The following is a 17,450-nucleotide window of genomic DNA, read 5'->3' on the forward strand; positions in this document are numbered from 1 at the left end:
GCATGTGTGATTGTTGATTAAGCCACGCATGCATGTGACTGGATCAACACGTCTTGCTTGTGTTTCCAGGCCGCCTGCGATTGGCTTCCCATATATCAGACACGATCCGGCGTGGCTGCATGGACGGCTTGCGCGGAGACGTGCATTGCCCACGGCTTGCGCGGTTGGCGGCAAGGCCGCCTCGCCTCGCTTCGCGGTCGCGGCGATTTGCAGTACGGCCAAAACCTGTTGATCTCGTCCTGGCAGCGAACTGCTTTTTCCAACGTGCGGCGGATGGCCAGATCGTCGGGACATGAAAGCAAGAAATACCCGCGCATCAATCTATGATTAGAAATTAATCAAACCATAAAAACAGATTGAAACGACAAACCCGGCGATCGGTGGTTGAAGCCATCTCCTTAAAGAAACGATCTAGCACCCCCATACCTGGGGCGTCAACTGTCGATTTCTATGATCGGCAATATATTTTATGGGACGCGCTAGATTAAGGAGAGATAGTGAAACAGATGATTGTCCTGGTTCAGGCCCTCAAGATGAGGTAATACCCTACGTCCAGTGTGGTTGATTCTCTGTATCAGTGGAAAAATGGTCCCAAAAGAAATCTTGGAGATGATCCGACCTCCCTCTCCTCTCGAGACCGTTGCCCCCTCTTATATAGGATGAGGAGGGAGGGTTACAAGGAAAGTATCTAGTTGATTGAAACTAGATCTCCGTATTCTATCTATAAAGATATGCATGATCCTCGAGAATTATATCTTATCCCGGAAATCTTTCTTTCTTTTATTTACAAGTACGTCGCATGGGCCTAGGGCTCTTGGCCCATCCTATGCCATACGGCCCAAAGGCCTCTCCTTGGGTGCCCGGGTACTTGTATTCCACACATAGCTACATAAGCGGTGGCGCTGCCGATCCTGATGCATTGCTTTGCTTTGTTCTTCTCACGGCAGCTTGACTGCGCCATAGCCCCAGCTACAGGCACACGAGCGGCAGAACAAGGCACGTAAGCATCAAAATTGGCTGCTATTTGAGTCAATTGTCTGGCCATGCGAATCGTCTTGCTAGTTGCCACTGACCTCTCAACACATAGCACATAGGAGCCATTGGTTTAATCTAATCCAGCATGATATATGCCGTTTATCCCCTTGTGCATAGTGCTCACCTCATCTTTCACCCTGGTTGAAATAGCCATGGTAGCAGCTCAAGGCAGTACCCCACTACACCTGGTCCAAACTGCTATGTTTTGGCAAGGTTAGATGGTGATATATGAAAAGTGTTGATAGACCCTTGCCCATTGTGCAACTATGGTAATGAAAAGGGGTCCAATCTGAAATTTACTCTACAAACTTTAAATTCATGGATGTACTCTCTAACAGTTTTATCACCTTGTTTCATATGTTCTAATTTCTCCAAAAGTGTACATCTGTAATAAGAACTCACAAAATATTTTCTCATCAAGGTTTTGCATTCATCCCAAGTTTCAGGTTTGTTACTCACATAACTCCACCAAAATAAAGCAGAAGAGGTAAACTTATTACTAGCAGCCTTAATCATTTGAGCATGAAAAAAATCATATTTATTAAATTCATTGTCTACTGCTAGCTCCCAATCAATATAAGCAACATAATCATACTTCCCATCGTAGAATGTTAACTTAGATTCAACTCGTGCAAAATTATAGTCAAGTACCTCTTATGAATCATGTGGAGAAGTCGTCATATCTCGTCGAAGGTGGAGAAGTCGACATTGAGCATAACCATATCGTATCCCATTGCTCAATTCTGCCATGGTTAATAGCAAACAAGAAACACACATAAGAATATGCATGCTCCTATCAGCTACTAGGTAGTGGAAGCTCAGATATCACACACACTCAAGCTTTTTACCAAGTTCTTACAAGTTTTTACCAATGCAAGCTAGATGGTGACATACACCGACTCAACCAAGCACCCTAATGAAGGTTGAATGTATCGATGCCTTGGCAAACACTAGCTGTACGACTGCAATCAAATCTGTGGAGCCCTGGGTAGGCTTAAATATGTAGCAAAGGAATAGCAAATGCTTGTATCAGAGAATGCAAACTTGAATAATTGTTCAAAGTCAAGTATTGTGCTTGTCCTAGGCTAGAATGTAGTAGAAACACGAGCCTAGACACAAACGGTACCACAAGATAGCACCAGAAACAACTCAAGCACACACTGATATATGAAAACAAAATCAAATATACAATTGATTTTCTCTTTTCCTTCTTTCTTTCTTTTTTTCTTTCTTTCTTGGGCACATATGCACACTTGGCAGCTGTTTGAAATCAGCACTGTAGCATGTGGCCGAATTGGATTCCAGCACTTGGAGGATTTGATCATGATGTCTTTTTGTTGATCCATGATGTGAGCAATGGTTGTATCATAGTAGTCATCGTCACATCACACCCCCCATAATCTCCTTTTCTTTACTTCTTTGAAACCACTTAATTCTTTGAGAGAATCCCTTATATGCCACTCTAAATTAACCGGCTCCCTTATATGCCACTTTAAATTGGCTTCTCCCTTTTGTGCCACCGGTTCAAGTTTCTCCTCCCTTTTAAGCCATTGCCGTCAGTACACCGTCAGTTGACCGTTAACTTCATTGTAAAAAGACGCATTTGCCCTTGAGAATTAGTATACAACCAATAATAGGTATTTTAGTACTAATATATCTATTGGATACAACATATGAAAATTGATTTTTTCTGCATCACATGCAATTTTAGCCATTACCATCACAAATAAATTTTCAATGTAAGCATGAAACATGCAGTTTTCCAACAATATTTTTAATATAAAGAGCATTTTTCACTGGTTCTGACAAAATTTTGTTCACTCAAAAAGGATTTAAAATAAATTAGTTATGATTTTTTGAAGTTTACACATTTTTTAGTTGAGAGGGCATATTGGTCATTTACGAAAAAAACTAACCTTTGACTAACAGTCAACTAACACTATAGTGGTGGGAGTAGCATAAAAGGGTGGAAAAACTTGAAGTAGTGGCATATAAGGGAGAAGCCAATTTTGAGTGGCATATAAGGGAACTGGTCAAATTCTAGTGGCATATAAGGGATTCTCTCTAATTCTTTCCTCCCTTATTGTGAATCTCAATTGTTCCTCCAAGATCTTTTTTCCCTCTTGTTTGGGCATTCATACCATTACTTTCATACCACTTGTCAATCTTATCCAATTGCTCTAGAATTTTCTTTTTCTCTTTCTTGTAGACACTTCCCAATTTAAATTCCAACCCTCAAGTGCTTTCCTCATGTGTTTCATCTTTCCTTGCCATCTTTCAATACTACCCCTGAGTCCCATGTTCTGTCCACACCTTACTAACTACCTCATCTGTGTCTTCTCTAAGAAACCAACTCAGTTCAAATTTAAAACCAGAATGAGTAATAGGATTTTGCCCTGTGTTAGCCGACCCTCTCCAAACTTCTAACTTCTGCCGTTGGGACACTTACACTCCAAATCATTTGAAACTAGAACCTTATCCAACTTTTCATAGGTGATATTACTCTGGTTCTTACAATAAGTGAAATTCATCCCACCCATGATAATTTCTCTCAAATTATGTTATTCAATAATAACATTAAAAATAAAACTTTATCTATTGTAATTCTCCTTACCTATAATATTGAAATCCCCTACCAGCAGGGGGTGTTTTTGTTGTTAACAAATATGTACAAGCTCAATTAGAAATTTTTCCTTCTGCTTATTCCGAACAGCCCCATACATATTACTGATTCCAAACAAAATCATCCATTTTGTCTTTTAAAAGAGGTCACGCTCTTCTTCTTTCATTCACCCCAACTAAAATAATCTTGAAACTTGTTTGGGGAGCTTATAGTTGTTGCAGCTTTCCCAGAATCAAAAGCTCCCCTAAACAATCGAGCTTTTGGTCTAGATTATGAGAAGCTGTACTTATAGAATCCAGAAAATGAACTAAGTTAGAAGCCGGAAGATCCTCAGAAACTGGCTACGAACCTGGCTACCAACCAGCTACTTATTAGAATCTTAGCTTCCGAAACAACCCCCTTGATGAAAAGAGAATATGTTTAATTAAGGCATCCATACGCAAAATAGGATTGAGCAATTGATCAAGTAGGAAATCCAAAATTAGTTGGGCAGGCAAGGTTAATTAGAACAAATTATGACACTCACCTCCTTACAATTGATCAAGTAGGAATCCAAATTGGTTGGGTAGGCAAGGTTTAATTAGAACAAATTGTGAGACTCACTTCCTTACAAAATCTTCGTCTAATGAGTTAATTGATCAATCACATAACTCCATACAGATGAGTCAACGCGAAACATGAAACCGGGCCTAAATTATTCAGTAAAAACATATGTAATCTCACTTATGAAATCAGGAGCACCATCACTGCTGAAAATTCCCTGAGCTTTTCTTGCTTGTAGAAAAACTCTATCTTGAAGAACAAGAGGAGAAGTCTTTCCTATATGTGTGTCCATGACTCATAACAGCCCAACCAACTAAATACAAATCATGGGAACAATCATACCCATATGTGCTGAATGCGGCATCCTGGTGGTTGGCCACGTCATCGGCTCGATTAACTGAAACAGAGTACTCTCCAATAGAATGTGTCCCAGCATCAACACCACTAAAACCACTGCAATGTCGTCGTGCTCGTCACGGCATCACCATGTCCGGGCTCCCCTCCATGCCGCCGCCACCTTGAGGTCCTCGACCATGACCCCTCCCAATAGCGTCTGCCTCGAGTGTTTCCCCGTATACCATAACCGGTTTTGTCGACGCTGCTCTCCCGATAATCCCACAAACCATGGCCTCTCTACCTGAGCTGACCAACAAGCAATCTACGGGCATTGTAGCACTTAGACACTGGACACCTCCACCGTCAGCGGCTCGCAGCGAGCGGCACCCGTCTTCTGCGGCGTGTCGATGTTGGTCTCCTTTCAGGACGCTGCTGCGGCACTCCAACTGGTCGCCATCGCGCACAGCGCCGCCCTTCGAGTAGTAGCCGCCTCTGCCGGAACCAATCCTTGAGCAATCCACGTCGAAGTTAGCACCTCTATTGGAGGCGCCCAACAAGTGGCCCATGTTCACTACAGCGCAAAGATGCTGCAGGTCTCCTTTCAGGGCGCTGCCGCAGCGCTCTAATTGGTAGCCATCCCACGCAGTGCCTCTCCCAGCGCCGCCCTCCGAGTAGTCACCATAACCCCCGTTCACTGCAGAACAAAGATGACGCTAGTCTCCATTCCCGGCACCGCCCTCCAAACGGCCCATATCGTCTACAATGCCTCCACCCCGACCTCCACCACCTTCAGCCAGTATTACCTTGGTCTTCACTGGATCGCGCCACCGGGGGCTTTAGGTAGTGCGTAGATGGCCTTGCGGATGACGCTGGTGGTGCACTCCATGGCCGGTGTCGATAGAGGTAGGTGAATAGGTGGAATGCAACTTGGAGGGGAGGAAGAGGATGGCAGAGGCAGTGGAGTTGGATAGGGAGGGGAGGGGAGGCCTGAGGAAGAAACAGTTTGAACTACAAGTTTCTCCTGGGCAAATGTTTTTCAGGGAAAGGCAACGTGATAATCGATCATTTTTGGTAATCCTTGATGCACCGGTAAAGCTAACAGAACTAACTTGATCAGGACAAGTCGATCACCCGTCGAGAGGAAATTTGGTTTCCAGCCCACGAACTTCTTGGCAAACGGTCTAACAAAGGCTGAACATCCTGCTTTGTTAGCTGTCGGAGGGAGAGCAGGAGGTCGAGGTAGGTGATCGGGAACTGATCGAGCTGACAACACGGGATGGACTGGACGAGCGCGGATGCTCCTGTGAGCATCTGATCGTGGTGATAGTGTTCTTGGGTGAAGTTCACTTTGAGACCTGTCGCAGCCCCAAACAGGTCCAAAATCGCTTTGATTGCCTATGTGTCTTGTTCCGTTGGTTGGAGGAAGATCACCGCATCATCGGCATACAACGAAATGGCCGACAACCGCAAGGCAGTACCAGTCCCCCTTAACGTCCCTGAAGCCATTGCTGTGGTTACCATGGCTTGCAAGACGTCCATGACGAGCACAAAGAGCAAAGGCGAAAGCGGATCACCCTGGCGTAGTCCCCTCATCAACTTAATTGATTCACATTCCTCTCTATTCAGCCCCACCGTGGTGTGCACCGTCAGGAGAAGCGAGCACACCCACCTCCTCCACTGCACCCCGAAACCCCTGTACTGTAGCAACCTCAGCAAAAACGGCCAGGATACCGAGTCGAACGCCCTGGAGATGTCAAGCTTGAGCAACACCATCGGTTTGTGCCCCCTGTGATAGAGCAACGCCATGCCCTTCACAAACATGAAATTCTCGTGAATTGAACGTCCTCTTATGAAGGCGGACTGAGTGTAAGGAATGAGCTCTCCCATTTAGCCTGCCAGTCTAGTCACCATAACCTTTGTAGTCAACTTGGAGAAGCTGTGAATTAGACTGATCGGGTGGTAGTCCTTCAAAAGGGCCGGGCACCTCCTTCTTAGGAAGAAGAATAATCATTGTCGAATTAAGCATGTCCAAATTTTGAGAGTTTCCTTGGAAAAACTTGTCCAAAGCCCTCATCAAGTCTAGTTTGATTATACCCCATCAGGTTTGAAAGAAGAGACCAGTGTAACCATCGGGTGCAAGAGCTCAATCCCCCGGCAACTCTTTTATTGTTCGCCACATTTCCTCTTCCCCCACATCACCTTCCAAGCCCGACAAGTCTACTTGTTTTAGCCCAATCGCCTGCAGGTCGATGGTAGCGAGGGGACAAACCAAGGAGAGCACAAGGATGGGGAACCCAATTTTGTGGTTCATGGTGGTACTGGCAACGGGAGGGGCAGAATCAAAACTCAGGCAGAGGCGCTAATGGTGGTGTCGTGGTCGTCGACTCGAGTACAGTGAAGGTGATGATCAAAATTTTGCCCACTATTTTATGCGATTGATATGAGAATTTTTCTACTTTTAGATTTAGACGCTAGGCATGGACGAGAGTGGGCCGAAATATCAAGCAGAACTGTACTAGGATTACGTAAAAACCAATAATCTAGATCGTCTATCAATCCACGTGGGCATGAAATCAGCGACCCCAAGTGGGACTCCTGCATTCACATGTTCCTACGTCACCCTTTCCATTCCACCTGCAGACCCGATGAGCGGCGGGCAACAGGGCAAGGCATCGCCGCCACCAGGCTCAACGAGCTGCTAGCTCGGTGGCAGAGAATCGCCAGTAGAGGCGTGGGGTTTGACCGCTTGCGCACACCCGGCATCCATCTTGATCTCAGGCAGCCAGTCCGAGTGACCCCTAGGCACTGCATCCTTATACTCAGGCGCCCGATGAGAGAAAAATATCGGGCGCCCGCATGTCTCATTCCTTGTCACTCGGGCTCCCCGTGCCTCTCTCACTCATGTCGCCTCCTCTCCCCCATCGGCGCCACCTCCTCTCCCACGAGCTCCCTTGCCCACGCTACCTCCTCTCCCCCGCCGACCTCGCCTGCGTCGCCTTCTCCGTCGGATCCGCCGCCGCTTTTTGTCTTCCTCAACGTCGACGGTGGCTTTGTCCCCGTGGTGGCGGCCGACGCGGAGGACAACGCACGCCCGACGAGGTGGTGGTGGCGGCGGCAGTGGTGGTGGAGGAGGCTCGCCGGCTCCCCCTCTCCCAGGAGCACTCCCTCCTTATCTCCGCTGCCCTCCCCCTCTCCTGCCTTCTCCAGATCCAGTGATGGGGGTGGTGGAGAAGACCGATGCGAGCAACCCTATGTTCATCGGAGAGTAGGAAGATGCAGTTTAGACTAGGTTTTGTGTTTTTGTGTGTGTTTCCGCTAGTGTGGAGATTATGGGTACCACATACCCACATGGCATAGATATCTGACTGGTTATAAGGGATACTTTATGCAGTTAGAATATGTGTAGTAAAGGACTCGGTTGTAATGTTAACTTGTGTATCAAGGAAACATCCGATAGTTCTAGTCGGTTATGATTGTAATTTATCTCTAAAGGCCTAGTCCGTAAAGAACATGGGTTGTATGTTGTAATCTCGGCTCCTCCTCCTATATAAGGAGGGGTCCGAGTGCTCTTAGGGGCATAACTTTTCTCCCAGATCATACGATCAATAATACACTCGGTAGATCAATCCCTAGACAGGAGTAGGGTATTACTTCTCATCGAGAAGACCTGAACCTGTATAAACCTTGTGTCTCATAACCCATCCACTTTTCTAGCTTAATTGCCCCTTTTAGTATTGCCGAAATCTTGTTTCGACAACTAGTGTACTCGTGATGTTCTTTATGTTTGGATCAAATGTTCCAATGGATATTTCGATAGTGTTCCATATTTCTATTTTCGCCTCACCAGCTTTGTTGATGTTTCAATGGTTCAAAAGCAATGTTTCAACTAATATACTCGTGATGTTTCTTTGTGTGTGAATCAAATGTTACGGTGGATTTTAGATAGTGTTTAATTATTTCACTTGATATATACGGGGTTTGTTTTGATGTATACGGATTTTATGTGTTTCAATGACTTAAATCGTTTTGTTGTATAAGTTGAACCAAATTGTTTCGTCTAGTGATCTTACCGTGTTTTAATTTTTTTTAAAGAATATTCTTTCGCTAAGTGCTAAAACAGCGCCCGGTGCCCCCTCATTTGTATGCGCCTCCATCATACCAGGATCCCAGTCGGAGGTTTGGCAGCCTCCTCTTCCTTCCGCCGACTCGTTTCATCATCTCCTTCGTCGATCGCGTCGCCGCCGTCGTGCTCCTGGCCGGAGAGATGAAGATCCATACAGAAGTATACTATCACAATGGCCCCCCTCTTCGATGAGCAGGGGAATCTTATCTATAGCCACCTGGTTATTGGCGACCGGAGGCTTCCCCTGAGGGTGGAACAAAATCCGCCGCCGCCGCCGGAAGCTTACGTATCATCATCCGAAGACGTGTATTCATCAATGTCATCTGGCAACGAGGAGGAGATCAACCACCCCACGCCACAGATCTCCGACGAGGCGGCTGCGTCCTACAGGCGAGCTGAACAAGGCCATCCAAGGCCTGCGTGAGGTGACGGCGGCCGGCGCGAGGGAGGAGGAGTGCGCCGTTTGCTTGCAGGATTTCGTGGCGGAGGAGAAGCTGAGGATGATGCCGTGCTCCCACACCTTCCACCAGCGCTGCATCTTCGACTGGCTCCGGCTCAGCTGCATCTGCCCTCTCTGCCGCCGCGCTCTACCCACACAGCACTACAGCAGGAGGATGACGACAAGCTTGGGTGCCCGGAGCTAGGAGCAACCAGCTGATGAACCGGCCAAAAGGCTGTATTTTGTTCCTCTGTTCACCTAAATATCCTCTGCATTAGGCAGATTGGTGATTTGTCTGTTCCAAGAGTTGTGTTGTACAGACTGAGACGATGTTTTATCGTCCCATCAATGTAAAGCTAAAGCTAGAAGCATGTTTCTCTATCGATCTATTCCAAGATCGAGTAGTACTTTTCAATTGGAAGCATGTTATGTATCTCCTCTACCGAATATCAAACTACAAGTACAATGGCATGTTCATTCCAACTCTCTTTGTTGTTAGCTTAGCTGCAACTATGCCGATTATGCTAATGATCCTTGTTCTGTCCAATTGAAGAAGTGCATGCTAAAAGATAACTGGAGTCTCTTCTAACGAGAAAATGCTTGTCGCACATGCTGGGATTCTTTTGTGGTTTAACTGAAGATTGCAGATTGGGGGACTGAAGAACTGGAGTATAGAGAGATTAGACCACGTCCTTGAAGGAAAAATCCCAGGATAAGCCGCAAAAAATAATTGTTTGGGGTTTGATCAAATAATTAAGGACCTTATAGCTGATACAGCAGAATAAGTCAGATTGTATAAATTGTGCACACGCGGGTATAAAGAATTTAGTTTCTGGGGAAAGTTACCATCATGTAAACCTCTTATATATTTTTCACTTAAGACAATACTGTATTTGTTTCAGTACAACTGTTGATCTCATAAGCATAGAAAAATACCCATTTTAAGGTATAATCGTCTGGATAAATGAGGTTGCATATTTCCTCGACAGTGGCAAAGTAGCAGTAGTAGTTTAGTCAATGTACCAAACCTATATGGCCTATGCAGGAATTTACTAGGAGAAACCTGAACAATTTGAAGACAGGAAGCACCCTCAATGAACATTCAGTCTTTCGCATCCATTATTCCACCTGATGTTACCTGGAAAACGTGTTATTGGTCAAGGGAAGCAACTATTTTACACCACACCATTAATAATCTGTTATGCAAAGCTTTTGGACTTCCAGTCACCGAAAACAGCATCTGCAATTAACTAAATCACAAGAGTTTGAGGAGCAAGTCTGAACAAAGAAAGAAAAACCAATCAATATTTTAGCAACCTACTGAACCGAAGTTACCAATTGCACAAGAAGTTTTGGTAAACATGTATATGTATAATACAAAAGGATATAGCTTCTCCCTCAGGCAGGTTAGGGGCATCAAAGATCTTGCAGACACGCTGCTCTCCTTTGCCTTTCCTCAGCATCAACCGGATGGTAGCTGCATGCGCCAGCACGTGGCCTCCCGCTGGTTTTTTCGGGTCAGTTATGAACATTCCACCACCTGGGTCGGCAATCACTGAAACAAGGAGGACACTTGTAATTTGAAATCCCTTATGGTGTTACTCTTTCTTGGGATATACAGGATAGTCCTGAAAGCTCACCTTGGTTGGTGATGTACACTGCAACATTGAACTCCTCAGCTATTTTAGTAAGGCGGGAGAGCATCTGTGCCAATTTTTGCTGCAAGTTCAGAGTAATTAGTACATAACTTTAGGCCTTCAACTACTTTATGATTTTTTTTTTGTTTCTACCAACACATATATTGACAATACCTGGCGCTCTGCAAGTTCACCCCTGCCACTGAAATCGACACGGAATAGTGCGATCACAGAATCCACAATCTACTCAGGTAAAACAACCACATAAGTAACTGAGATACACAAATTTATCAATGTTCTTTTATGTTATGGAGCCATGCCTACCAGAAGCCTGAAAGGCTCTTCAGCCATCTTAGCGGCAAGGCCAAGGAGAAGGTTGTACTGGTGCTCATAGGTGTATGCACGAGCATATATGATCTAAACAAGAAATAAATGGAAATATAACATACAGCTTCATCTGTTAGGCCTGAAATGGTAAAGACAAATTAAGAGCCATACATTATCAAGAACAGCATTGGCATCCATCTCAAATCTCTCAGCAATCGGCACAATTCGTTCAGGCCGGCTGAAAATTCCATTAAGGAAACAAGTTGGGGCGATATGGAAATGCAAATAAATCCATTGAGTGAATCAGCTGAGTTATTACTCAGTAAATTCAAAAGATACAATGTTCCCTCAGTATCAATGTAAGCAACCTTCCCGTTCCCCCCATGCATGTGGATTGGAAGCTGCAGTTCACAAACAAAAAATAAATAAAATTATTCATTGGATCTATGGTAGTAAGGTGTTGATGACAAAAATGTGTCGGAAATGAACCTGAGTGGAGACGCATAGAGTGTGAGCCAACTGGGTCTTCCCTGATCTGAGGACCAAAAATAAAGATGACAGATTACAAATTACAAAGCTAAGAAGCTGGAACCAAATTGACGAATGATGAACGTTAAATCAAAGTACATCAAGGGTCAAAGTTTGGCTGGTTCACATTAAATAGTAAGATGTTTTATTTATGTGCTACACAAAGCCAAATTGTTCCAAGCTGCAATTCAAGGAATCATTCTATAATACATCAACTTTGTCGCAAAACAAGATTATCTCAGCTAAATTTAATGTTTAGTAGAACCAATTTAGTATTAACATCAAAGAAAACAGTTTCAGACAATATTGATGTGTATATGCCTGAAGTTTACACATGAGGAGTATTAAGTTCTCAGTGTTAGCAGAATACAAACATATTTAGGAATTTACTGTATACACTGGCATGAATAAATGATAAAAATGGGAGCACAACAGAATTAACTTCAACCAGAATACTAAACATATTGCTAAGCTAGATTTTCACCATATCTATTAGACAGATATGGCCACATTCCATTGGTACAACCAATCTGCAGTTGTAATCCAGGAAAAAGAATCAAAAGGAACAAGAACGTCTACGCACCGAAATTCTCCAAATGCCTCTGTGATGCAAAGTGTTTCAATCCCTCCTTGAAAATTTGAAGAATGAAAATAGATTAGAACAACATAATGCAACAACTGATCATAACATAATCAGAGGACTATATATGCTACCGCCAAGCAGCTTGTCAAGCGCCTGGCTCCCAGTGGTGATTCGAACAACAGACTTCCGCTTCAAAAGAAGAAAAAGAATAAACCAAACAGCCCAGGGAAGTGCACAGCTGGAGTAACTAAAAGCTCTAGAGCATCCATGAAGCAAGGAATAGTTTCCACTTAGTTTGCTATAACACCATATCCTGTACACTAGTATGCTGTATGCAGATTAGCTCCTATTTCCTTACCTTAATAAGGAGATCACTTCCTGTTATGAAGCCCTGACTCTGAGAAAAACAAATATAGCAATTTCAGAAGAATGTATCACACAGAATTGACAGTGAAGCTTTCAGACTTTAATAATGAAAAGAGAACCACACCAGAAGTTTTTCGGCTGCTTCGCAGATCTTGTCTACCTTTGCTTCAGATAATCCCTTGATTCCTGTCAGGCTCTACAAGATGAATCCATATATTGAAACAATATCAGATAAGCATACTGTAAGAAAGAAATAGAACAAACGAAAGAAGATGGGTGTCATAAACCAGAAATGGAACAAGCAGGAGATGGCATGAAGGTTTGGGATCCCGAGTTCACAACCTTCTTTGTATGCATCATGAGGCCATTGCAAGTGTAGATACCAGCATCCTGCAGCTTCTTCACATCTCCAGAGTTTATCCCTTGCGAGATTACTGTAGACAAGTGCACCAGAGATGAACAGTAATGCAGGAACTATGCTCATTAGTTTGAATTCACGGCAATGAATAATTTGCAGGAAGAACCAAATGAAGCATGAAACACAGGCAAATGTCAGGATCACACCAAACAACTTACTAAAATTGAACTCGCTAGAGTTAGGGAGCCACCAGAAAACGTAAAGTGCAAGAGGAACTCAAGCTTAATCCCTAAACCTCCAAGTGCACCCATACACAACTGGTTCAACTAAATGCACTCCAAGTGCACCAAAACACACAACTGATTCAACTAATATGCAGAAAATGCAAATGTTTAAACTAGCCGGTGGAGAATTCCGACGAGTTCCAGCGATCATTTTGACGGGTTAATGCAAAACGCGTGTAAATTTGACTAAAAATGGGGATAAATTCGAATCGATCCTCTCATAGCAAGCGATGTGGCGATCCACACACCGATCAGCAGGAAATAGCCCAAAAACAGAGATCAATTGTGGAGCGGCGAAAATTCCAGAACAAATTCGTCACGAGACGAGGCTAATTTATGTCCAGAACGCACGAAATTGGGGGGAAAACTAGAAGCAACCCAACACGCACATCACAAAGCATCCAGACGCTGCTCGCAAGCAGAATCGAAACCAACAAAAAAAAAAGTGGAAACGTACTAATGCTAAATCTCGTTTACTTCACCGCGAATCAAGCATCGAACTACAAGTCGAACAGCGACTAATTGAAAGGCGAGGCAGAACGAGCACTGCCACTCGCACGCGCGAACACACGCGAACACACACGAACGCACACGAGCAGGCGCGCCAAGCAATGCAGTGCGGGATACGAGACGGGGGGAGGAAGGGATGGAGATGAGGCGGAGGGCATACGCTTGTCGATGGACTCGAAGCACTCCTCCTCCTCCTCGATCCTCTCGGCGTCCATGAGCTGGAGCTGCCCGCCTTCGCTGTACTGCTTGGACGGCGCCATCTGCCCACCTGCGTCGAAATGTGCGATCAGGGGAGAACCCAACCAGAATCACCCAAAAACCCAAGCGAGAACGGCGAGCGGAGGCGTCCGCCGCGGCGGAGAAAAACCTCCTCACCTGTAGGCGGAGGCGGCGAGGTCGTCGGAGCGGAGCGGGGGCTTGGAGGAGAAGGAAGCAGCAGAGGAAGACGACGAAGTGGTTGTGTTGCGCCGTTGCGTGTGTGAACAGTGCGGTTGCTCCGGCTGCGACGGTGGGCTACTTGGGCCTTCTGGAAACTGCTTGGGCTCGTCTTTCTATTGGGCCTTCTGCGGGAGGGAGCAGTATTGGGCCGTTTCATCCAGCCTAGCAGAGCTGGATGAATATATTTTAGAAGTATGTTTGTTTTGTATCGAAAATACTTCTATATTTTCTACAAACTAGATCGCTAACAACACGTATATACCAAGTTTTATTCATAAATTACTTTTTGTTTATATGCCATTTTGGCTCCGATGGTGTTGAAGCATACCCACAAGGTTGATCAAAAGAAGGCCGGAAAAGAGGCGAAGAGCGGCAGCAAATGCAAGAGCAAGGGGAAGGAAGGCAGGAAGCGGCTACCTCCCAAGGGCAGGAAGAGCATTCAATAACATATTGGAGACACTTTGTCAACTTGATCCCCATTATATGCAGATGATGTTTGACGAAGAACAACATGCAAACACACCAAGCATTTCTCAGCTCAACGACGACAGCGTAGCTAGTAGTGCAAGCTGCAGCCCAGACAGGGCCCTGCCGTGTGGTGCAACCAGGACCAGCAGCCACTGTACTCTGCTGATCAATTGATGACGATCACACAGCCAGCCTACACGGAGAATCTCCATTACCAGCAAGCCGAGAATATTAATAGCAGCGTTGCATGCATTTGGAGATGATCTAGACTAACGTCATATACTGTCCATCCTGACTATATCTTGCCACATGGAAATATTGAGGGTTATGCTCATCAGTATCAAACAGACAATATGCTACAAAATGGAAACATGGAGGATCATCCTTCGTATAAGTGGTACGATCAAGATAATTTTTTTTTAGAAACGCGGTACAAATATAGACGCTCATAACGCACGCACACTTATCCCTATAAATATACATGCACATTCTATCTCTATAAACACCTTTGGAACAGTGGGCCGGTATATCTTGATATTGATGAAGTTATCACAAACATCTTGTTGTCGATGGGTTGGATCAAGATAATGGTGGTGCATTTGTTCGGAGGATTGGAGGACGGATTAATAGACTATATATTGATTAATTTATGGCAACCCCGGCCGTCTTGGAAGATCAAGAGATAGGTTGTGATGAGCTTATACAAGAATGCATGGGAAGTGATAATGGTGATGAGACATATTAATGACGAATTGCCGTTCTTTGATGACACATAGTAAGATGGGCTCCAACAGAATAAGAGAGCACAACGCCAACGGGTGTGCAGTGTCCTGAGAGCAAGTATAATAGAGGGCTATAAGAAGGCTGAATGCTGATGTGGATGAGAGAGGAGAGGAGAGAGATGAGAAGCGAGCTATAAGTTTACAGCCGGCTTAGGCACAAGAACCAAGAAAATCTGTGAGACAGACAGGTGTACCATATATTTATAGTGAAGAGTTAACTATTATATGAGTGAGCTGATAGATAGGCTATAAGTAAGCAGCTGGCTGTATTATTATCCTTGCTCTGAAGAGTGCTGATGGTCACTAGAGTCTTTTAAGCGATCGGTACGTGGTTTTATGAGGTTCAGTCTTATCTAATCTGTTTTCTTGATGGGTTAATTTTCGCATGGAAACACTATTGTTTGTTAAGGGAAGTAAGATGATGGGGAGGGAGAATTTCGTTTTTACAGTAGTAGAGAAACTAGAAAATCAGGCAGCACGCCCTGTCAAAAGTATATCCTATCTAATAAGAAAATGAAACCCAGCATCTCAATTCTGACCTCCCCAGATAACACAAACACGACATAAACATGATATGATAATACCAGCGAAGCGCTCTCCGTCTCGTTGCAGCAGGTGGATGCGACCTCAGATTGAGATGTAGGAAATGGAGGAGAGGGAAGCGGAGGGGAGGTAGTACCTCATTACATGGCCTCAAAGAGGCAGAGGGAGCTTGTATCCGGCGCCGTACGTCGGCAAGCTTCGACCAGGCCTCCAGATGCAGTCAATTTGGATAAGATGAAAACGATGAAAGCTGGGTTTGGGGTGTTTGTGATTTGTGAAGGTTGAAATGGAAGTGCAAAGGTTTCAGCTAAAGCCGTACTGGGTGCTTGTGTAGAGAGGACTCAGTTGCATGGGAAACTGAAACGCTCCTTTCTTAGCCCTTCCAAATTTTTTCTTCAAACTTCCAATTTTTTCCATCACATCGAAACTTTCCTACACACACAAACTTCTAACTTTTCCGTCACATCGTTCCAATTTCAACTAAAATTTCAATTTTAACGTGAACTAAACACGCCCTTATTCAGTATTAATTCAGTATTAATATATTGGATTGTTCCCCTTCCCAAGGGCTCCACAAATTTCTGGATTATTCCATTTTTTATTTAACTTTTTACATGCATGTTGACTGAACTAATACCAGTACTACTTTCCACACTTATCTAGAGCCTTAAATAACATATATGCAATCCAACGGTGAATAATTTGCCACAGTTATCATCCAACGGTTCGTTTTTATCTAATGACGTTAAGGGAAGTAAGATGATGGGGAGGGAGAATTTCGTTTTTACAGTAGTAGAGAAATGGCCGTCTCGTTTATCTTCTAACTTTAAATTTTTGTATGAACTTTGTTGTTATTTGTGAGAAGGGATCATCCTGTTTATCTTCTACTTTTGTTTTGTTTTTTGTTTTTTGTTTTTTTTTTTGCCCGTGAACAACTATCTAAATCTAGTACTGAATCTAAGTAGCGTCTTCCCCTAACCAAACTGATTAGCAATGATATTTGTTTACTAATTTATTTTAGTCTTGTTTTGTCCATGAAAGGGCACCTGTATAAGGTATTTCATCTTAAACTAACCATAATTTGAATTGACATATAAAATCGGGAGGTGAATAATGTTAATTTTTTATTGCAGACATGTTTAGTTCTTGAGAGGGGAATAAAAGGTACCATTGCATTTTAAACTAACAATAATTTCAGTGACCTGTACAATTGGAAAGTGAATATATTTTTTTTAAAAAAAATATGGCAGAAAGAATAACAGACCACTATCAGTTTAAAGCTTTGGTATAACAGTCTACGAAACACCACGTCTGCGCAGGAGGATGCGTGATGGTTAGCTCCACGCTAACCAATAAACAGCTGTCGATTATTTGCTTTCATGCGAAATGTGCCTTCATCCAGAGAAACCTGCTCTAATATAACAGCTGTGCAAGTATATTGCCTGACAAAATGCCTCGGTCTCACAGAAGGATCAAGACATGTAATATAAGAGGGAAACAATTCCATAGTTTCTATTGATATGATAG

At 43.9% G+C, this 17,450-nt stretch overlaps 1 protein-coding gene across 1 annotated transcript; it reads right to left on the reverse strand.

Annotated features, from left to right (window-relative positions):
• Nucleotides 1-10,156: 10,156 nt before the first annotated feature.
• On the reverse strand, nt 10,157-14,375 carry LOC127756788 (meiotic recombination protein DMC1 homolog A). Its single transcript, XM_052282161.1, has 15 exons — nt 14,068-14,375; nt 13,853-13,960; nt 12,883-12,974; nt 12,665-12,736; nt 12,533-12,571; nt 12,306-12,363; nt 12,175-12,220; nt 11,553-11,598; nt 11,403-11,464; nt 11,235-11,301; nt 11,061-11,153; nt 10,911-10,979; nt 10,740-10,818; nt 10,490-10,654; nt 10,157-10,248 (listed from the first exon to the last, which is right to left on the reverse strand). Exons 1-15 carry the CDS (start codon nt 14,285-14,287, stop codon nt 10,202-10,204), a joined length of 1,263 nt encoding a protein of 420 aa, XP_052138121.1. The 5' UTR covers nt 14,288-14,375; the 3' UTR covers nt 10,157-10,201.
• Nucleotides 14,376-17,450: the final 3,075 nt, after the last annotated feature.

This window comes from Oryza glaberrima, chromosome 12 (assembly GCF_000147395.1).
Source record: "Oryza glaberrima chromosome 12, OglaRS2, whole genome shotgun sequence".
In the NCBI taxonomy this organism is placed as follows: Eukaryota; Viridiplantae; Streptophyta; class Magnoliopsida; order Poales; family Poaceae; genus Oryza; species Oryza glaberrima.

What these genes read in the sequence shown, in the direction of transcription:
- LOC127756788 (XM_052282161.1), bottom strand. Translation starts at nt 14,287, where the DNA reads ATGAAACGGCCCAATACTGCTCCCTCCCGCAGAAGGCCCAATAGAAAG. An exon ending in CTCGCCGCCTCCGCCTACAG is followed by an intron (nt 13,961 to 14,067) that starts GTGAGGAGGTTT and finishes ATTTCGACGCAG; the next exon opens with GTGGGCAGATGGCGCCGTCC. An exon ending in GAAGTGATCTCCTTATTAAG is followed by an intron (nt 12,364 to 12,532) that starts GTAAGGAAATAG and finishes CTTCTTTTGAAG; the next exon opens with CGGAAGTCTGTTGTTCGAAT.